The following is a 22,298-nucleotide window of genomic DNA, read 5'->3' on the forward strand; positions in this document are numbered from 1 at the left end:
TATAATGATGTTGTTGCGTTTGTATGGGTGTGTATAGCCTATAGCTTTGTGTTTATTTTATACAATGTCTTTCTTACGTCTTCATTATGGTATATTGTCAGACTAATTATAGCACATCCCAGCCCTTGGGACTCTGCCCTCCCTTGATCCAGTAAAACCAGTACAGACAGGAATGTTGATTGAGGAAGGAGCTGACTTGGTTCTTGTTGCTACAGCACCCCCTGCTGTCCGCAGCTGACATCTGCTGTTGACGATGTACTGAAGAAGGGCATTATTACAGTATCCATAATTATGTTTTATTTATAAAGCACAGACACATTTACGTTATGTACAGAGGTGCGCACACTGAGGTTTGATGTCCATACAAAATGTAAACATACAGTTACAAAAGAATATTAGGGACCTGCTTACAGCTTACAGTCATAGCAAAAGTAAGTTTGGGTAAGTGGAGGTCTCCAGCAACTTCCAAACAATCGCACAAGCCTGGATTAGAGATGTAGGGAATAGCTTTCAACAGCTATGCCAATATTCCACCTAGTGTACAAGTCCATCCTAGTGGCCTAGTAATAAAGCTGCCCTAGGCAACACTCATAAACAGCCTGGCACAAAAACACTCCAGGCAGTTGCCCAAAAATAAATAAAGTGAACCTGTCATCTAAAATAATTCCACTGCTAGTAAGTATCATTATATACACATTGTGCTAGTGAAATGGCTAGCAAATGTATATATAAAACGTTGCTGGTGCAGGTTCCTGGTGGATTCCAATATGGCTGCCTGGGTGCGTGCCCTAACTTCTGCATGTTGCAAAGCACTTTGATATACGTTTCCGGACACATAATGTAGGTAATAATAATAATAATAATAATAATAGATTTTATCTTTCGGAACTCCCAACCGTGGATGTTTTGCTGGATGATCTGTCCAATGAAAGAACCTTCTCTTCTTATACATAGAAAAACTATAGATCCCTATAATGTGGGACATCTGATGACCAATGTGGAGACACATTGAGATCTAACCTGGACTAAGTGGGGTGTAGAATAGAAAGTAATTACTTGGTCATCTAACTCCAGTCATTAAGGGCCTCAAACAGGCCAGAATTTAGGCATATGCCGGTTTGAGCACAGGCATCCCCATTAAAAATTAATTAAACAACTTGTGCTCAAACAAGCATTCAAAGAATTCCTGTCCTGTTTGTGGCCCACTAGGACTGGGGTTGTGCACCATTGTAGTAGTCGCTCACTATTATGACCAATGTGCATTGATAGACTGGGGCTAATAGATAATGGACATGATTACAGGGTAAATGGGGGTTCGTAAGAAGTTACTAGTGTTTGGCATGCAAGAACATATTTTACCAGGGGCTGAGAGTAGCGAGGGTTGTAAGGACTTGGCCACAATGAGCATGAATGGAATTTTCAGGGTTATTATATGATAGGATAGCTAATATGGGCAGAAACTAGCAGGGGTTATGATCGTGTTGTGGATGAGAAAGGGAGAGTGTTGTCAAACAGCAGGAGTATCATTTAGGATCCCGCACTCATCTATAACAATCTTCTTGCTGGTCTTCCCACTATTCGATCCATAACTTTCCATCTTTTTCACAACTTCCATTCCTTCAACAACATGACCAAACACCACATGCTTCCCATTGAGCCTGGCCATGGAGAGAACGAGAAGAAATCAGGATGACAGACTCAGGAAAAGAGGGACATCAAGACATCAGTTGAAGGCTGTTAAGGCCATTGCTAAGATAGTAGGAGAAGTCTATATCTTAATGACTTGGATGCTGCAGAGTTATAGTATTTGACTCTGTCTATATCTTCTTGCCTCCTCCCACACTCCATTTTTGTTTCCCAGATTCCTAAACTTTAAAGGTGCTGTTCCACCTACTCTGCTGAATTTAAGTGTAGCATTACAAACATTATAACTAGTAGTTCTGCATGTCCCAAGCCCTCACAGAAATATTTATTCAATCAGTTAACATCTTGCCTAAATTCATAATTTTTACTGGGAACATTTAATTGTCATGTGACACAAAGGCAGGCACTGTTGCCATAGAAACTGAAATAGCTTCTAAAATGTTTTCTTGTTGATTTTATGTGACTAATCCTTCGGAGAACCCCCCCCCCCAAAGTGACAGATCTGCTATTGTTTATTTTCTTAACACACTAGAGTGTTCACTTAATTATTATGCTAATTAGAACATCAGTTTAAGTCTATATCCTACTTTAATCTCTATTTTTTTTTAATTCTACCTTTATAAAGTTCTTACCAGTCAGCCTTGATGGTTGAAATGAAGAACTGGGAGCCATTGCTGTTGGGTCCTGCGTTAGCCATAGAGATGACACCCGGGGTACTGTGCTTCAAGATAAAATTCTCATCTTCAAATTTACCGCCAAAAATGGATTTACCTCCTGTGCCGTTGTGGTTAGTAAAATCACCTCCCTCAAATAAAAAATAAAAAAAATAATCATAAGAGGTAAATGAAGTGTCAAGGATGGCTAGTAAAAGAGCGCGAGAGAGAGAAGAATGTAGGCTAGTTAAGAAGAAACCAACAAAATAAAGCTAAAATACAAGCTAAATTAGGTTTGGCCTAAGAACAAAATCAGATGTGAGGGATTGTAATAGAAAATTTTCTAAGAAATTAAAAAGACCCGCCATGGAAAATGATAGACCTGTATATTGCATTTTGCGAGGCGGACCTACAATGTTTGAGAAAACAGCTTGGCAAGAGGGCATGGGCTAAAGGCCAGTGCTGGGCGCAGCCTGGCTTGTAAAAAGAAGAGGTAGGGCCCATTCGCTCCCAACAGCATGGATGGATGGAACAGGCTTACTTGCTTGCTAGTAGTGGGCGACTGGTCAGCCAAGTGTGTGCCAGTTGCCCAACCATACTTCTGGACGCAAGTATTTATATACATGTACATGTGGCCGATCACATAGTAAGTGAATGTGTTGTTCAAGTCCATGTGCATGTGTTGTTCAAGTCCAGCTCAGCTTGTGTATGAATCAAGAAGTCAAGCCCAGGGTCTGGCTCAACTCATGTCACACCACTGGCCAGCTCACTCACCTCTAGCACACACTCACCTGGCACATGAAGTTTGGGATTATACGGTGAAAAGTGCATCCCTTGTATCCATAGCCAACCTCTCCTGTGCATAGTTTGAGGAAGTTTTCTGCAGAGAAAAATAAATAAATGTGTGTGGCTGATTAATGGAGAAAAGATGCAAGAGGAGAAAACAGTGTGGGTAGAGTTCTGTGAGTGAAGAAGGGCTACATGACAGAAGAAGGAAGCCCTAAGGCAGATAAGATTAGAAACAGAAGTTAGGAAGCAGGCATAGAAGAGGTGACGGGAAGAAAGGATGAACAATATAAAACTGGCATTAGTGAAAGGACAATAGAGCAGGCGAGAGGAGATACAACAAGAGATGAGGTTGGAGTCCTCGGAGATCCAGAGTAATTCCACACCTGCAGTTTTGGGAACCACATCAAACCGGAGCTGGCGGAGGAACAAAAAGAAAAATCACAAACAGCTGAAAAACAAATGCAAAGGATATAGTCATGCAGCGGAATATTTTCATACTATACACCACACACAGATGTAGATAACGGAAAGCTCTCCAGCTGAAGGAAAACATACACTCCCATGATTCTTTCCATTTGGCTGAGGATCTTGTGAATTGCATTTCATATACAGCTGGAACGCTACCTGTTGGTTTCCCCCATAGTATGCACAACAGAACATTGAATAACTACAAGGGTGAATAAATATACTCATATTAAATATAATAATTTTAGAACAAATACAACTTGAGAGGCTGCACAATATAATCTACAAATCAAAAGTATTCTAAGACGTCTCTCCAGCTGCTTTTTAAGCTTGAATTCCTGTGAAATTTGAATATCCAGTGGATGGCTGGCTGGGATCACTGGACTTTAAAACAGCTGGAGGGCTATGTGTGGCCTCCATACACAGCACACATGGCTGAGAGGGGGCCAGATTTCCCATTTGGGAGACTAAGCACGTTCCAGTAAAGGGGTTTATCAGATCACCCGCTCACACTCACGTCTTGTCCATTTCACTATAGTCCCCATACACCATCTACCTGCTCGTGAAAACGCTTTTCCGCAAAGTGTACGTTGCTTTGTGTCTTTTGAGCATGGGCTTAAATCCAATCCTAAAAGAGACTTTTATCTGTATTGGACAACAGATAATGTCTGGATGGTGATTGTCCCTCTGGGTGAATTTCGCCGACAATTCAAAACACTGAAACACTTTTCCAACAAAATGTGTTGAACATCAGTTGTTGGAAAAGGTCGTACGTTATGAAGATTTGCATTTAATGGTGTTATTGTCAGGTGATGGGGGTCACATTTGTTAGATTACACGAAAGCAAATTTGTTTCAGGGTATGATTGACAGCAGAATACAGAGGGGGGGGGGGGTAAATCCCTTTATTTGATCTCTTATGTCCCTAAATCCTACTGGTCATCTCAGCAGGAAATCACCAGCTACTAATACCCACCAACCTGCTAGAATCAAGAGCATTCTTACTAGTTAATTCTTAACCTTTCTCGAAATGATTCAACTATTAACACATATGGAAAAAGAGTGTGGGGATTTACTGAGAATTTCAGATAGGAACTATAGATTTAGTGGTATTAATACAGATTTTCATAAGGCACCATGTACTAACAGGATTCCATTCCAGGTGGACATTCAAGGAGAAGTACATTTGTTCTATTCATTAGATTTTTTTTCTCCCAGTTGGTATTGTATTAACGTTATTGTTGTGAAGTTTAATACTAGACACAAATATGTTATGCAGCAAACTTAAATCACACTGGCTATTCATGTCTAACAATAACCAAAGGACGTTGAAAGAACACGGAACAAACATAGAAATGTTCCAGTCAAATAACCATCTGGCCCATCTAATCTGCCCATATTTCCCGATGTAAAGACTCAAACCTTATATAGAATTAGATCCAAACGGATTAGGCATCATCATACCCATCAATTCTTCCAGCGACCCAAAAGTGAAGCGGTCAGTCGGGTGCCGCCGCAACGTGTTTCCCCACCATCGCAAATAGAACAAAAATAAAGCAATCAGGTAAGCAGCGCAATCACCTGACTGCCATATTGAAAATCACGTCGATATGAGTCTGATACGATATAAAATGTAAATCTTTATTAACGTTCCAAAAATCATAAGCGTAAAAGGACATCAGTGTCTAACGCGTTTCGCCTAGCTGCTGAATCACAGACTGAAACCTTAATCAATCCTTGATTTTGTCTTAGATCTGGGGTAACCATATGCCTATCCTGTATATGTTTAAACTCTGTCACTGTATTAGCCTCCACCACATTTGCTAGGAGGCTGTTTCACTTATCTACCACCTTCTCTAAAGTAAAGTAAAGCTGAAAGTGATGCCCACACCCAAAAATTAGAGCGCTGCCCAGAGGGTAAAACCCTGCCTAGGATCGTATTACCTCTGTAACCCCTGAGTTCTCTGATTCCAATGCTAACTCTAACTCAACTCTTGCACCAGAGACCATTCAATACCCATTTAATAAGACGCTTGGGCTAATTGCCAACATAAAGGCTTAATTTACTGTAAGAAATCCTTTCATCTGTCAATGAAATTCTGATAACATTAGAGCGTTTTTTGTTTGTTTATTCTTCGCACTCGAGATTTTCACCTCCTGGTAAATTTACCCCGTTATTTACATGGCTTTGAGCGACACTGCGGAGGGCTGTGACAGTGAAGAATTGGCAGAGAATCTGCAAACATCACTCTGTTCTGTGTCCTGCACCCACGCAGGGTGACATCACCCACTGCTCCTCCCCACTAACATCTCCGGAGCTACGGATAAACCACCCTCTCTCATTTATTGCCATAGACACTGAGCCGCAGGACTGAGAACGAAGAATCATTCTAATTTAAATTCCTTCTTTCGAGATCAGTCCATACTTCTGTATGATGCTACATGGCTGGAATGGAAGAACCACCAGTAGACCATCTACCCTATAACAGTGGCTCTAGGATTTTGGGGTCCTAAGCAAATAGAATTGAAGGGGGCCACTATGGAAACTATTACCCCTCCATAATTTAATTGCAGCACTTAAATCACACATTTTTGTTCTAGAAAGCACAGAATACATCGTGTTCATTGAACATTCTGACCGATACTTGCAGGTGGACCTTATGGAATGTCTGTAGAGTAATGAGACAGCTATTGTTTTAATCTGCGTTGTTATGGTAGCACTAACTCTGTATCCTGTAATATAGCGAAGCCAGTTAAAATCCCAGCCAAAGGAAGATATTTAACCCATGTAAGGCTGGAAGGACAGTGCTAATGACATTTGTGGGGGTTAGTTTAGAGGGATAGATATGGTGTTTACTGTGGCTCCAGTGTGGCTGGAAGGAGATTAATCAGATCTCGGTTGTAATTCCACTGTCGCTTTGCTTAATCAGATGGCATCTGTTCCGAAACCTTTGTACTAACCGGCATAGACTATATGCCTTCCTCCCTTCAACATTTGTTAGAACATTCCCGTCATTTTTTGTAGAAGCTTATGATGTGATGACCAAAAAATTAAGATAGTAGACAAACAATGAGAGGCAGATGAGTTGGGACAGGCAGAGGAAGGGAGTGTGGGTGGTGGATGAGAGGCAGAATAGAAAAGTAAGGTTAGGAATTAAGCGGGGGGAACAAGCACCATGGATGAATGGAAAGTAGGGTGGTGGATACAGGACAAATAGGGGAGGGGGAAGACATAGCCTGAGGTGAAAGAACAGTAGAGGCACTGTGTGATAGTGAGATGAAACGAGACAAAGGGCTGCGCTAGGTCTGCCGTTTCGCAGAAGTAGTAGGAGAAACAATGTAAAAAAAATACCTTGTAGATACATAATGTTAAAAAGGGGAGGACTAGCAGGTAATTGTCCTATGTGGTATACAGATTTAAAGATTAAAGATTAAAGATTAAAGATGTGTAGACTTTTGGGCTGTTTTATTATCAGAGAGTAACCAGACCATTGAGCAGCGGCACACTGTGGATCCCGATCTCTGCCTATTTTAATGACACAGGTGCTCAAAAGCTTCCTTCTTGAGACCTGGCATTGGTCTAAACCAGAATACGCTGCTGATCTCCTGGCTTCGTGCCCCATTCCCTTACCCGCCTGCTTTCATCTCTTTTCTGCTTCTATCAAAGCCAGACTAATACTCCATGGACATGTGCCATATCCATGGGTATGCCATAACCCCTTTACTTATTACATGCCATCATTTCTATAATTGTCGGATGCAATAATCCCTGTCCACTTCGTCATGGCAAACTCCAACCGTGCCTTTATATCCGATTTAATTTCCTGTCCCATGTCATAATCTCATATGCATACCTCCCAAGTATCCCTCTATAGACAGTTACATAAATAGCTATAACCTGGCCATAAAGTCACGTAAAAGTCTCTAGAAAGCTCGTCCATCTATTCACACGTCAAACCACATTCAGTGGCGTAACTACAGACCCCTGAAACCACTTCTTTTGTCTCCTCGCAGGGGGTCACTTGGCCTAAGCCATGTCTTTACAGTCCAGGTGAGATGGGCCCTTTCTAAACAATTTTGAACCGGTGCAAGGAGACAGAAACCCGCCGGTATAATGTTACATGATCCCGCAGTGGAACCAAGGCTGCAGAGGACCGAAATATGCAGGAGAGGTAAGGGGGTACAGACAGGAGGGAGGGAGTATGTATGATTGTATGTACGTGAGCATGAATGTCTATGTATAATTGTGAGTTAACAAGAATCTGTATGTGCAAGCATTTGTATGTACGAGCCTGAATGTGTAAGTGTTTGTGTTTTAGCATAAATGTGTGTGAGCATAGATGTGTAAGTGGTGTGAGATGGAGTTTGTGTTAGCATGAATGTGTATATATAAGTGGTGTGAGAGGAAGTGTGTGTGTTAGAATGAGTGTGAACGTGGGTGTCGGTGAGTATGAATAAGTGTATGAGTTAGCATGTGTATGTGTGTTAGCATGTGTAAATGTGTGTAAGTCTTTTTATGCATGTGTGGCAGAGTATGTTGCAAGGGGAAAAGATGGCACAGACAAGCTGTTTGGGGGCAAAGATGGCATGACCAGGGCGTTTAAGATTTACAATGGCACTGATAAGCTACTTAGGGCCAAAGGTGGCACTGTGGCACATGTTGCTTGCTGAAGTTTTTGCACTATGGCCCTGTTGTTTGTAGTACGCCAATGACCATCTCCCCTAAAACAAAGGGGTCTCCCTGTAACCAATTGAAGCATTGGGAGGTAAGTGAATTCACTAATTTCTCCCATATAGTTTCTCCACTACTAATGTCACAACGTTTTAAAGGGACACTTGTGGCTGTGGTTGTGGTTAAATGTGACTTTGTTATTTGTGTTCTTTAGTGAGGTGTTTAGAAGAAAAATTAAGTATTTTATTTTCATAGAGCAGTTTATATTTTCTGTTCTCTATGTGACATTTTAGGATGGTAAACACTGTGATACACTCATACCCAGCAAACATTCTGAGCTCCTATAAAAGAGAGACACCGGGGTAGGAATAGGGACAGAATTATTTGGGTCCTAAAATGGGACTGTGTCTCCTAAAGAGGGACACTTGGGAAATATAATTTTACCATATTTTTATATATATATGTTTACAAAACAGCACTGGTGTGCAGCAGCGCACTAATTGTATTTAACCAAATAATATGGGACTCCAACACCCAACTTCCCCGACTTCCATCCCATGCGCATGTGCAAAGGAAAAATGTTTCCCCCAACATCCTATGCAATGATGAACATTATACGTAATATTTACTTATGTATTTCTATCAATGTCAGCTAATGCTTTTTCATAAAGGGGTCCTTTTCATCAAAAAGAAAGTTTGCAAAATTGTTACAGTGAACCGAAACAACTCACAGTAACTCATGAAAGAGTTAGTGAGATAAAATCTTTTAGAACAAAGAAATAGAATTTTGGACAAATATAACCTCATAACCTTTTGAGTGCTACAGGAGTGACGTGGTTAGTGACAAGTGCAGGTGGGGGTCTATCTATTGCAAACTCACCCAAGGGGTACCTTACAGATCAGCGTATCTTACCTCTATCACCACACGGCCAAGGGTAATTCCATCAGCCGTGATGTCAAAGAAGACCCGTTTGTTTTCCATGGCAAAGCTAGTGACCTGGTAGAACCAGAGGGATGCTGCATAGGAGCGTTCTACAACATGTGCCTTATATACCGAAACATACCCCTGGTTGTCCTGCCAATCATGCTGAATAGCTGATAAGACTATGCAGGAGGCCAGACACGCCAGGGCACTCAGATTCCCCTCCAGAGCACAAGTCCCCAGAATATTTGATACCAGCTCAGTGTATTATTCGCCCCTCTAATCCCCTTGGATATGCTGTGGGTAGCACCAAATGCTGTGTGATTATGCTGCGGGAGAAAGTACAATGAACACAATGCTATTTCCGTAACATCTCATAGCAGGGAAAATTTATCGTTCGCTTCTTTGTTTAGTATAAACTGTTGTATTCCCGATTAACACGTCGACCCAGCGTGGTCTCGTTCCCCCGCCATGGCCGTTATGGTCGCCCTATTCACAGCACCCCAACATAAAGAACGGGAGGTTTATATTGTGCAGTGAAAGTTCAGCAACTGATAGTGTTCTCTATAACAACATTTTGGGGTTTATTTATTAAAGGTTAATTAACAGGGGAGTTGTGTTTCAGCGGCTTGACTTGGTATAAAACAATCAGGACCCCAAAGAGCAAGCTTTTCTCACCAGGACACAATGCTCCATTTATTGTATATCAGCATTTCATCAGATGGCAATACAGCAGGAGGGCTCACCCCAAACACAGGGGGATGGAAATGCAACACCTGACGCGTTTCGCGCTACAATAAATGACGCCATTACAATCGTTGGGATTTAGGAATTTTAATTTTATGCCTCCACAGAGACCTGTCTGCTTCCTGTGTTTTGTTTTCTAGCTCATTGACTTCCCTATATATTATGAAGAGAAAAACCCAGTAAGCTTCTGATGCAGGAAGAGCTTGGCTGGCCCTGAATAATGTATAGTTAACTCAGTGAGATTTCCTCAAAGTCCCATCATCTATTAAAATCATACATTATGCACGGCCAGCTCAGCTCTTCGGCCCTTCATGCTTAATGAAGTGAGGGAGTTGTCTCATGACAACTCTCTCTTTAGTGAATAAGCCCCTTTTGTTGGAACCAAATACACTGTATACAGACATTTTTTTGGGGTAAATTATATAAATGGGATGATTTTCCTGACCTAAAGTCCAATGAATAACTAGGCTTGTGTTACCTTATTCTATCTTTTAATCAATTTTCTTGGATTCCTTACAAGTGTATTCCCCAACTTTACTGCCCTTCATTCCTCTACAGAACCTATAACCAGGTTATAAATTACACTCAGAAATTGTTATCGTGAAAATAAAATATGAGCGGCCCTTTTGCAGATTTTTTGCATGGTGCGTAAAGCAGCTAATTCCAAAAATAAACAATGGCATTCTTCTCAGCTCTGTCCGGTGAATTAAGTTTGTAAGAATGTTTGACAGATGATCCGAACAGCGACCCCCTGTTAACGGCTTAGTCTTTCTTGTATTGTAGCCAACTCTCTGTAGCAAAGGGAGGTGAGGGCAGCCGGGGATAAAGCGCTCACAAAATTTGGTTCTTTTTAGCCATCCTTTAAAACTCACCGGCTCTGTTCTTTATTGTTCACTCACCAGAAAACACCAGCTGCATGATGATGATGGTAGTTGCACTTCAATACCAGGTGAAGAACATGATGTTGGGTATTTCCACACCACTTTCACTAAAGAAAGTCTGCTCATCACTCTAAAGTGCCAAAGGCTATTAGTAGGTCACAAAACCAAAGTGAGTAAATCTCAACCTTGTATCTGCACCTCCGAGGACAGCCCTTAAATTAAATGTGTCCACTGTTGGCAAATTGAAATAATGAGGTCTTTTCACTAAAGGGAGGATTTGAGTTGGGTTTCAACTTCTTGACTTCTCGATTCAGCATGAAGCACCAACCCCAAATAAGAGCTTGTTCAACCCCCTATAATGCATAGATAAATCGGGAAGATTTCTTCAATGTCTCCTTAGACACTGACTTATACAAGGAGACCAAAAAAGTTTTGGACAAATTTGTCATTTTGTTTTTGTTTCCCATTCATTCAGAAAATAAATTTCTTCTGTCTTCTTTCTTCGTTCACTCCTCGGTGGACATGACCTCCTGCGAACTTCTGCAAAATGGCGGAGCTTCTCCCCCGATTGGAGGAACAGGGGAGAGTGCGTGCCTGAAAAATCTGTACCCTTTTGTTCGAAGTAACCTCACAGTCAACTTCCACAAAATGACAGACCTTCTGGGCACATCATCTCCCGATTGGAGGAACGGGGGGGGAGGCTCTGCCTTTTGCCTTGAAAAACCTCACAGTGAATTTCCACAAAATGGCAGCACCTCCGCCGATTGGAGGAACACAGTGAACTTCTGCAAAAGGGTGCGCCTCAAGGCACACTCTCTCCCACGTTCCTCCAGGCTGGCTGGAAAGTCAGCCATTTTGCGAACGTTCGCTGTGAGGTCATGCCCCATTGTCCACAGAGAAGTGGACGAAGAAAGAAGACTTTTTGGAGCAGTGGACGAAGAAAGAAAAAAATGAGAGCACCAACAAAATTCAAATGGAAATTCTGAGCTTTTTGCTACGTTCCTTTGAGGGAATCTCCTTGTTCGTAAGAATTCCTGAAATTTGGAAAACTTGTTAAAACTCTAGATTGTAAGCATGTTTGGGCAGGGCCCTCCTTACCCTCTGTAAATCAAATTCTTATATACTACTTGCTATGTACTGTTGGCCCATTGTACAGTGCTGCGGAATATGATGGTGCTATATAAAACAATTATAATAAAATTGCAATTCATATGTATCATAATGTCTATCATACAGGACCACCTCAGCCCTTCTTGCTGGCGAAACTTGTTAGGGTTGCCCCTTCATAACGAATGGTGAACTGAGGCATTCGAAACCACAACCTTCCTGGAAAATCTCCCACTGACTCTACCTTTAGTGAATAATGCCTGTATGTCCTCTTAAAATCCTTACGGTTAGTAGTATTGCAGTCATATTTACGGTAATAATAACTAAATACTATTACAGCTGCATGGCTGGATTGCAATCATTGCCTGCATCAAGCAATGGAAATCTTTAACGGGCTCCTTCGGCACCAAGTAAAACCGGACCCATTGTATATTAGCTCACACACATGCCTTACTACCCAACCTCACTTAAACAATTGCTCAAGTATGCGTTCTGCACGGAAAGAGCATAATATTAACCAACACCTGGCACACGCGTGAGGTACAGGCAGTAAAGTGCCTCACCCTGTCGGGGCCCTGAAGCTGTAAAATTCCATTAAAAGGCTGATATAGCAAATATAATAAAACATTGAAATGTAGCGTTGGTGAAAACATTTCTAAAGGTGAGACGCCTACAAGTTCAAACCTTTTCAGTTCTTGTTCATAACAAAAGCTAGAAATTTGATTGCACTGTTTAACCCCTTCAGTACACCACTGAGCTCCTGCATAATTTTTTTTTCCCATTTCTTGAAAAACAGAGAAACTTTGTTTCATGCTCTTTCCTCTGATCTCCCCTGCATTGATCACACTGTGGAGCACAGCCTTGCATTAACTGCAATGTGTGAGATCAGACAGCAGGGGAGCGATCAGCGCTCGTCACTTTCAAAGTCCTACCGTCCTTAGATGCCATCACCCAGCCTTCAGACTTTCTACTCGCCTACATATTTCCTCCGTCTCTATGCAGTTATTCAGAAAACCCGATGTGAAGATGCCTGGCAGCACTGGAAAGAGCCCAGATAGCTGTTTGTAGAGTGTCCAGGGTTTAAGTCCCTGTTTGGGTGCTCATCCTTTTTTAAGTCCCATATTTGCTCGATTAGAAGTTGTTTTGTTTGTTTGCTCTTATTTTCAGACCTCAAATAGAGATACAACTACAAGACTAAGATCCAGATCCCCAGCAGCGCTGCAGGGGACCTGGATCCTCCTCTCTGGCAGCCTCTGCCAGTTCAATATTGATAAATGTAAACCAATACACTTGAGATGTAAAAATCCCAAGGCGCAATACAACATTCCTCTTCAACAGAAACAAGAGAATTTAGGAGTAATTATTTCTGATTTATAGGTAAGCACTCCATTGCTCAATGGCTTGATTACAGGTATACCTTGGAAGTCTAAGGGTTTTTGCCCTAGTTTCAGAGTGAAAGGGCAGATGCTCAGGGTCACAGTCTGGAACCAACTCCTTCCTATTCTGAATTGTGTGAGCATATACTATACTCCCAAAGGGTGCTTTTGCTACCAGTATGTTGCAGTTGATATCCCTGCGTGTATCTTTCAATAAGTCAACGTTTAACATGTCAGTCAAGTCGCAGTGAGAACTTAGAACGTTCCCTGGTACGGTTACAGATCGTATCCTCCCAACCAGCCCATTTAAACTATGGAAGCTGTGCGGTGACAGCCTGTAGCAGAGACAAAGACTGTGGAGGGAAGGACTGGGTCAGGTCTAGGGCACCACCAAAGGCAAATAAACTGATAAAGGGAGTTGGTTACATATCACCCTAGACCTCACCTAGAGTACCATGTACAGGTGAAGTATAGTAAAATGGTGGTTTGCATGACTATCTGCATAGCTTGGAGAAGATGTGAAATTTTGTTTCAAAAGTCGTTTTAAAAGATCATAACCTAAATTCAGAAGCTTTGATGTAATGAGGGTGTTTTTATAGAGATAGCGGTAGATAAATGTAGCAACTGCCAAACAGAAGTGAAAGTGAATACAGCGAGGGACTTTAAATACGAATGGGATAGGAACAATGCTATCCTGAATCAATACTGTATTTCACATTGCCGGGGGGGGGCGCTTTCCCTCACCTGCTAATGAGTGTACCAAATGTGTTAAATGTTTGTTCTTAATGCTGTGCCTTTGGGGGGGGGGGGGCACACTCTAACCATTTTTTTTTTTAAGCCCAACTGTTCAGGCAGTACAAAAAGGGTCTTACATGAATTATAAATTGTAATAAAGTCAATGTGATACTCAAGCATCCAAAGTAAAAAAAAAAGCCAAGAATGTAAGCAACTTGATACTGGGCAGTGACCATAGAACATATAGCTATACTATCTGCAAACCTAGTTTGTTAGGACATGTTTAATTCAGCATTATCCATGTAACATTCTGGTTAATGTGTGACCCAGACTGACAGCATTACATACCACTGAATCATTTCATTGGCTGCCATAAGACCTCCATTCTTATTTCTAACCCATTATGGGTATGGATGACCACAAAAAAAAAATGAATAATTTTGATGTAACAGTTCTGAAGTACACAAGTTTTAGTGGCTTTTACCCGTGTGATCTTTGTAGAAATATAATTGTATTATATACAGTAACACAAGTTGGTATGAAACAAAGTACAGGAGACAGTTTGAGGTGATTTCATTTTATCTCAGATGCAGCTCTGCGGTCCACATAGAACTTTAAGGGAATGGGATTGGTAAAGAAAATCTGAAGGACAGAAGAGCAGAGGGATAAGCACCGCAGAAATGCAGCAGTTCAAAGTGCATTTTCAGCACTGAACTGGGTGATTCTGCCAGCTAACAGGAAGGGAATGCTTGTTGTGTTAAGACCAGAGGAAAATACCCCAAAACAAGGGAAAAATGCAAAAACACAAAAACAAGAGGGACTAGAGGACGCCTTTAAAGCTGGCCAGAGTTTTCAACGGTGATCTTTTTGCTGGTTTTCCCACTTTGAGAGCCATATTTTTCCATTGCTTTCACAATCTCAATGCCTTCAACAACACTGCCGAACACAACATGTTTACCATCCAGCCTGAGGAAAAAAGAGCAGAGTGTTGTGGTTACAGCCAGATCAAGTAGCAGAATTTAGGCCGCTTAGAAATTCTCTTAGCAATAAGAGCCTTCTATAGTCAGAAGCAGCTTTTTGCTCCTTTTCTTACAATCAATATTCAAGCCCCATTTTGAGGGGTAGCCACGAAAAATCTTCAACTGATACATCTGCTTAAAGTACCCAGCTGGCCATACCAGTCATGTCTATACCCACCAGTAGATCCTTCTCTGCAGGAAGCTACTTACCAGCTGGTCTTTTCAGTGCAGATAAAGAATTGAGAACCGTTTGTATTAGGGCCTGCATTGGCCATGGACAGGATTCCTGGGCCGGTGTGCTTCAGGTTGAAGTTCTCATCAGCAAACTTGTTTCCATAGATGGATTTGCCACCAGTTCCATTGTGGTTGGTAAAGTCTCCTCCCTAACAAAAAAAAACCCACCGAGTCTTCAGACACTAAGTGCATACAAGATTTCAATATTGATTTCATGCAAGTGCTCCATACTGAAGGCTCCATTATGGCACTACAGACATGTGCTAGTTGGGGACCGGAGACTGCCTTCCTATCGAGACCATTGCAAGTTTAAATTTACATAGTAATTCAGTTTTGAGAGGGGATGACTAATCAGAAGCACTTTTATTTAAGTCAATAAATGTCAGACTTTACAGTCTTAAATGTAGTTGTAGCTACATTCTGCACATATTTGTGATAACTCCATTAAGTGTGAGAGTGGAGATCTTAACAGCATTGGGTTGTTTTTTTTTGTTTTTTTCATAAGCACATAAACTTAAGCAATTCTTGGTTAAATGTAAGCAATTCAAATACTAGTTAGTGTATTTTAAACTGCTTCTAGAAACACGAGCCCTGCCAAGAAGCCATTAAAATGAGAAGCAGTTTTAAAGAGGCAGACCATGCCCCTACCTGGCACATGAAGCCGGGAATAATTCTGTGGAAGGTGGACCCTTTGTAGCCAAAGCCTTTCTCTCCAGTACAAAGAGCACGGAAGTTCTCTGAGAAGAAAGAAAAGTGTTAGGAGGAAAGTAATTTGTACATAAGTTGCAGATACCAATATCCCAAGCAGTTTGACCATGGGATACAGCTACAAACAGGATGAAACCAAATCTTTTTTGGGCCAGTAGAAGACATAAATAGCCAAAGACTGCAAACTACAGTATGAGGTAGGTATTCACTGATGAAACCCAAAAAGCCATATGAACTGAATCTGTCATCTGTAGATATGAGCTGATGCTACCCAAGGAAAATTTTAAAGACTCACCGGCAGTTTTGGGGACAACATCCGGCCTCAGCTGTGGAAAGAAAACAACAATTAAGCAAATATGGAAACGTAATGAGCTTGGATGCTCAGTAAATATGCCAAGATAAAGAAAGGCTGGTGAAGTAGTGGATGCCGGTACACAGCACACGCTTTACAGTGGAGGTCAGAAGTAAACTCAACACTAAAGCCAAAGTCTACAGCAGCTTAAACACATTAAAGACACGCACATGTGCAGGATAATTTTTAAGATTAGCATTCATACCCCAGTAGCATCACTCACTGGCACCTGCCCATTTGTGAGTCGATTCAAGAGATATGCGTGTGGCTGCTTTATGGAGGATATACAGACTATTAAAAGGCATTTATATGAGACTAGTCTGAGGAGATCTTTAAGGATTGCTGTCACATTATGTGGTTTAAAGGGTATAGCATTGGCACCAGGTGATTAAAGTTTGTATGACAGCTGTGGTAATCCATGGCATTTAACATGACAAAAACAGCCTGGCAAGAAAACATGTGCCAGATTCAGAAAGGGTCAGTATTTATCCCATTATATATATCTATTTATATAATTACATAAATATCACTAGTTTAATAAAAATTAAGGGGGGACAAGCTGAATAAAATTGAGCTTTGTATTCCATTAAGATTGTCAGAGGCTTAAAAGGTGGTTGCCTCAATAAATGCACAAGACCAGGGCCCAGTTTTGTACCAGCATGCGCAATGTCATGAAATGCATAGCAGAGTACGTGGAGTTATACGAGCAATTCTGTAACTACAGGCATGTTTAAAATTTAGACCCTTTATAGATAATGGTTGACAAGTCATGGGGCAGCAGCTTTTAAACCTTGTCATACAAACCAGGGCAAGTCTGGCACCCCCCCCCCCCCACCCGCACATTACAGCAGACTTCAGGATTAAAGAGGGAATTGCAGTCATGCCAGCACTCACAGCCATCTCATTCATAACATACTGAGCACTCAAGCGGATGCTGACAGATGTCATTAAGACAGATCCAAGCTGCAGAGAGCATGATCACAGATCAGAAGTCTCGCCAAAGCAGAGGTTCACAAAGAAGCCCTGCAGGGTCTCAGCATCAGCAGCATCCAGGATCCTCATTGTGCGCCAGAGTATGAAGAGCTACTCGCGGGACAGGGTCTCACTAAAGCACTAGATCCCCTCCATACAGATTGACTTAGAACCCAGCCTGTTAAAGCAGTAATGCTGGTGTCTGCAGTCATATTAAGCATTTGGGCTGTCTATGAGCAGAGCCAGTGATTGGATGCAGTGTAACCATGGTAAAATCTAACCAATCACCCTCTTGAATTTTCAATCCTATCTTCACACCGCAGTGCTTTGCTCCTGCAGTGTGTAGGAGGGCAAGCGCATATATGTTTATTTTAGAATCTATATGTACATAACATACCACACTGATCTGTGTATATAAAAAAAAAAAAAAAAAAAAAGCCTATTAGTTTGAAGCATTCCACCCATAGGGCATATTTGTGTTTTGTATAAGGCAGACAGAACAGTGTTAAATCTGACAGTCAATCCCAAACTCTGCTTGAGGATGGCAAGGGGGAGAACCGCCATCTTTGGTTGATAGGTTCGTAAAGATGTCAGAAAGGCAAGCTACGCTACAGCTAGAACACCAGTCTTCAGATCAGGGCATACAAATGTTTGTACCTGTAGAACTGAATTTGAGGGCCAATCACTTAAGTTGAATTTTAAGTTGCTGTGAGGGCTTTACAAAATTGCATCCGAGTCAGATGCAGTAAGTCAGAGAGGCACATCCCGGAGGAGGATTTGGCGCTCTAGAACAATATGCCTCTGCGTTTGGGGGGTTACTCCAAGCACACCACTGAAACAAAGCCCAATTGACCGTTCAGCTATACAAAAACACAACTGTCACCCCAAGTACTTCAACAGCACCCATTTTCTTAATGAGCAGACATCACAGAAAGGGACACATTTAATTTGGGGCAAGACAGATGCGTCAGGAATACCCCCACATGCCAGTAGGTTTGCTTACCATACTCTAACATTAGGCAACCATCAAGATTTTGGCAGCCAGTTTTAGATCTGCAAAGGAGTACCCGGATTTAATCGAGTACTGCACCCTAGAGGTCAAGTTGAAGTGTCACAATTGGGCGCAACAGTGCCCTCTAATGGAGAACACCAGACCTGCGTTACTACCCAAGCAAGTGCCAGAACACCATGGATCAGCAATTTCGTGGCTCGATATAGAAAATGCCTACGTTTAAAGTTAACAGGTGACAGATTCCAGAACCGTTTCTCAGAGCATGACTTAGAAACCAGCCATGGAAGGGACAGGAACCCCCACGGCATAGACTGACTGCGTTATGTTGCTTTATTGCACTGCAACTAACCAGGCACTAGAGGGGGCCATGGCGATTCAAGCCATGTGCTGCTCTTTGCGGCACTGACAGCAGTACCCCCCCCGTGCAGTGGGCACTGCATGCAGACGGCTTCATTCTATGCACCCTGGAGATGGCTTAACCCTTTAAGTATAGGACGGGAAAGCTAACGACAAGGAACCAATGCACACCACGCATCAAGCACTGGCCAGCAGCGTACGGGCACCGCCAAGCGCAGACATTTTGAGGGAGGAGAAATCTGCACATTCCTTGATTCTTCATAAAATGGAGTCCTCCACCCCACAGCAAACTTGACAGGAACAGGAGGCGGGCAATCTATGCAAGTCACAGACCGCCATACAGCCTGGTAACCATTTTACTAACCCTGCAGAGGACTATCCACCCCCTTACGGCAGATCATTAATATTCAGGAAGTAGATACATTGTATTCATGAAGCCCCATAGCAGCATTACACGGGGGAGAACATACGACTTGCTAGTGGAGAAGAGGCTGCTCTTAGGGGCTTATGATGTAGATATGATGCATCAATTTGATTGAGTATAAAATAAACGCAATTTAGAGGTGAATCAGGAAACAGCCTTCTACCGAATCGTTAATGCAAATTACTCATCTACTTTATTAGATAAGGGTGGAGACCAGTTTACATTCAGCTACCTGGAGGACATGTATATCACATATAATTAGCCATTTACAGACATAAATACAACAAAGCATACAAATGTTTTAGAGATGATACTAGGAAATAGCTACACTGAAAGCCATGTGATGCTAGCCAGCCCGCCATTAGAAGGCCACACTTCAAGCCTGTCTTTGTAGCACACAATGTTTGAGGTTACCCTGAAACGTCGCCAAACCCATTCAGGAAGAGAACTCCATCAATTACCTCCATAATTACGCGGCCCAAAGATTGCCCATCAGCGGCGACATCGAAGAAGACTCTCACACGTGCCATAATTGCAGAAGGTTTAGAGAACACGCAAGATACGTTTTCAAAACCAGCTCACAGCCCTACTCGTTCCAAGAGAACAACCGAAAAGAACCTAATAACGGAAGCGCATCCACGGTTATATGAGCGGACAGGCCACGCCCATCGCAAGCCTAGGCGATTAGCAATCAGGAATGCGCAACAGACAGACGGACGGCTCCGCGGGCCAATAGCTGAGAAGGAGAGGCTGGTTGGCGGGACAATGCAAGGGAGAAGCATAATTGGGTTGGGCCTGAAAAGGCGCGGTATGGGATGGGCAGCTAGTGACGTGCATGGCGGGCATATTTTTGGTTGATTGATTTATTCCTGTAGCGGTAGAAGTGTCTGCTGCACGTTTAGACATTTTATTAAAGATTTTTCATTTTGAAGCCTGTAGGATCTTGCTGAAATAAAAGGCCTCGTGTAATACGTTCCGGTTTTATGCATGCAGTATGGCGCCTTCACAGCGCGGTAACTAATCTTATAAAAGAAACCTAACCCTTGCGGTGCCAGAAGTACTATGCTGCATTCTTCTTTAACATCCACAGTGCAGGATATTTCTTCATAAATGCACCACTACAGCGCGTCATAATGCTTAGGGGAAATACTGTTATTATATATATATATACTATGTTTTGTGTTTTTTATTTATTTATTATAATTCAGATGAAGTAATTATCCCCCTGGATGTTGGTACTGAAGCATTTAAAAAGTAACGCAACTGCACCTGATTATAGACCGCACCAAAACCCCTCGTTAATGAATATATTGTAATACGTTTTGCTATGATAATATAACTTTGTGTAATGTGTTTCTCCCAAACAGGACTGAACGCCATAAAACAGAAACATTGGACAAAACCTTAAAAGGGGGTAAACAAATAGTTTCCACAGCTGGAATGTCTATATTTTTAAAAATCTGCGAGTTCTAGAATATTGGTGATGGATTACAGTAGTAAAGGACCTGTTGGATAGTCTCCTTGTGGTAGGATGATTAGATGTTTCATTCCAATGTACTGTATACCGTAGGGAGTTATTAAGTTCATTGGTGCCGTGATTGATTAGAGGAGCCCTCTGGTCATTCTACCTTGTAAGTGGCAAAGACAAACATTGGTGATATGCGGGCGCTCAGCACACCGGGAGAGGCAGCTGAGAAGGGAGGAAAGAAATGAGAAAGTTGCTCTTTGGGGGAGATAGGCTACAGAGGAGAAAGCATTGCTTACCCTGCGGGGTAGCTCTCAGGCCAAGCTGCATTAAAAGGCAGGCTGAGGCTTCTTGGAGGATCTGCGTGTATGTATGTATGTATGTTTGTGTCTGTCTGCCTTGGAATGCAAGTTTGTGTCTGGGCATTTTAGTGTGTGTCTGCCTGCCTGGGTATACAGGTCAGCGTCTGTATGTCTGAATATGCAAGTGTGTGTCTGGGCATATGTGTTAGTGTGTCTAGATATGTATATTAGTATGGGTATATATGTTAGTGTGTCCAGCTATGTATGTTAGTGTGTGTCTGCCCGGGTATGCATGCCAGTGTCTGTCTGCCTGGGTATGCAAGTGTGTTACTGGGTGTATACCAGTATGTTAGTGAGAGATCGGGAAAAGGGCAAGGTAAAGAAGAGAGATAATGAGAAGATGATAAATAAAGAGAGAGATGGGTGAAGATGCTAGGACAAGACCTATGTGTGCACACTGGGTGCTCGGCCAGTCCTATGGGCGCTAAGCAGCTCTGTGGATACAATCTCAGTGCTGGGGCAAGTCCTATGCCTGCAATCCTGGTACTGGACAAGTCCTATCTGTGCAATATGGGTGCCAGGGCTGGCCTTTTGGGGAGTGCGACCTATGCCTGCAATGTAGGCACCGTCAAAGCGTAGGACGGGGGTCACATGCCTGATGCGCTCATATGACTCTGCCCCCAAGGGGAAGACCCATGGAAGGGAGGTGAAATTAGTTTTTACAACAGAGAAGCTTCGGGTCGTGGAAACTGCAGGTAGACCATATTACCATACCTGGGAACCTTTAAGCTCCGGCTACCCAGAGCCCCCCTTTGCGGGATGTAAATATGAGGCCCTGCTGTCATTGCAGGTGGTCCCGCTGACCTCACTGGACAACTGCCATTGTTGGAGGGAGAGTGGAGCATACCACAATGAGAAACCTCCTGTGACCCTGATTTTCCCGGTGGTGACCCAGAGAAGCAGCGCTTCAGCTGGAGTCTCCGGCCAAAACATGGGGAGTTAACAGATATGAGTTTTACAGGCAGGGCCCAGTTTCTCATAGATGTACTCAGCAGAGTATAGGGAGCCTATGGAACTCAAATTTTGAACATGAATGTTCATTTGACAGGGTGTTATATGAGTCCAACCTGGTCTTCCTTGCAGTAAAAACTAGTAGAGTGGGCACCTCATGATGGATAGATAGCTCAATGTTTTAATTGTTTAAAGAGACCAAAAACCTTTAGCTGTGCTGAATTCTAAATAACTGGTCGAACCTTTTGACATCAAAACAATGACTTCAAACAAGTGCTTCTGGTAGCTGCAGATCAGACCTTCACAACCTTCAGGAGGAATTTTAGACCGTTCTTTAATACAGAACTGTAGCTAAGCAATATTACCAGGATGTCTGGTGAGAACAGCTCTTATGAGTTAGGGTCTGGACTCTGACTTTGCCCCCCACCAAAAGGCAAATTTCCCTTGTTAAG

The 22,298-nt window shown here is 42.3% G+C and overlaps 2 protein-coding genes across 2 annotated transcripts; both read right to left on the bottom strand.

The window, feature by feature from the left end:
* Positions 1-1,507: 1,507 nt before the first annotated feature.
* On the bottom strand, positions 1,508-9,204 carry LOC128491486 (peptidyl-prolyl cis-trans isomerase-like). The gene is made up of 5 exons (XM_053463806.1): positions 9,136-9,204; positions 3,470-3,500; positions 3,089-3,177; positions 2,277-2,449; positions 1,508-1,658 (listed from the first exon to the last, which is right to left on the bottom strand). The coding sequence occupies exons 1-5, from the start codon at positions 9,202-9,204 to the stop codon at positions 1,508-1,510; spliced, it is 513 nt and encodes a 170-aa protein (XP_053319781.1).
* A 5,347-nt stretch (positions 9,205-14,551) lies between these two features.
* LOC128490782 (peptidyl-prolyl cis-trans isomerase-like) lies at positions 14,552-19,690 on the bottom strand. Its single transcript, XM_053462846.1, has 5 exons — positions 19,530-19,690; positions 16,247-16,277; positions 15,892-15,980; positions 15,220-15,392; positions 14,552-14,956 (listed from the first exon to the last, which is right to left on the bottom strand). Exons 1-5 carry the CDS (start codon positions 19,596-19,598, stop codon positions 14,824-14,826), a joined length of 495 nt encoding a protein of 164 aa, XP_053318821.1. The 5' UTR covers positions 19,599-19,690; the 3' UTR covers positions 14,552-14,823.
* Between the last annotated feature and the right edge of the window lie 2,608 nt (positions 19,691-22,298).

This window comes from Spea bombifrons, chromosome 4 (genome assembly GCF_027358695.1).
Source record: "Spea bombifrons isolate aSpeBom1 chromosome 4, aSpeBom1.2.pri, whole genome shotgun sequence".
Classification (NCBI taxonomy): Eukaryota; Metazoa; Chordata; class Amphibia; order Anura; family Pelobatidae; genus Spea; species Spea bombifrons.

Bases quoted from the DNA above. Each gene is read 5' to 3' on its own strand.
- LOC128491486 (XM_053463806.1), bottom strand. From the start codon at position 9,204: ATGGAAAACAAACGGGTCTTCTTTGACATCACGGCTGATGGAATTACC. The intron at 3,178-3,469 runs GTGTGGAATTAC...TTTTCTCTGCAG, and splicing joins TGTGGTTCCCAAAACTGCAG to AAAACTTCCTCAAACTATGC. The intron at 2,450-3,088 runs GTGAGTGTGTGC...TTTTTATTTGAG, and splicing joins TCCCAAACTTCATGTGCCAG to GGAGGTGATTTTACTAACCA.
- LOC128490782 (XM_053462846.1), bottom strand. From the start codon at position 19,598: ATGGCACGTGTGAGAGTCTTCTTCGATGTCGCCGCTGATGGGCAATCT. The intron at 16,278-19,529 runs GTAATTGATGGA...TTCTTTCCACAG, and splicing joins TGGGCCGCGTAATTATGGAG to CTGAGGCCGGATGTTGTCCC. The intron at 15,393-15,891 runs GTAGGGGCATGG...TTTTTTTGTTAG, and splicing joins TTCCCGGCTTCATGTGCCAG to GGAGGAGACTTTACCAACCA.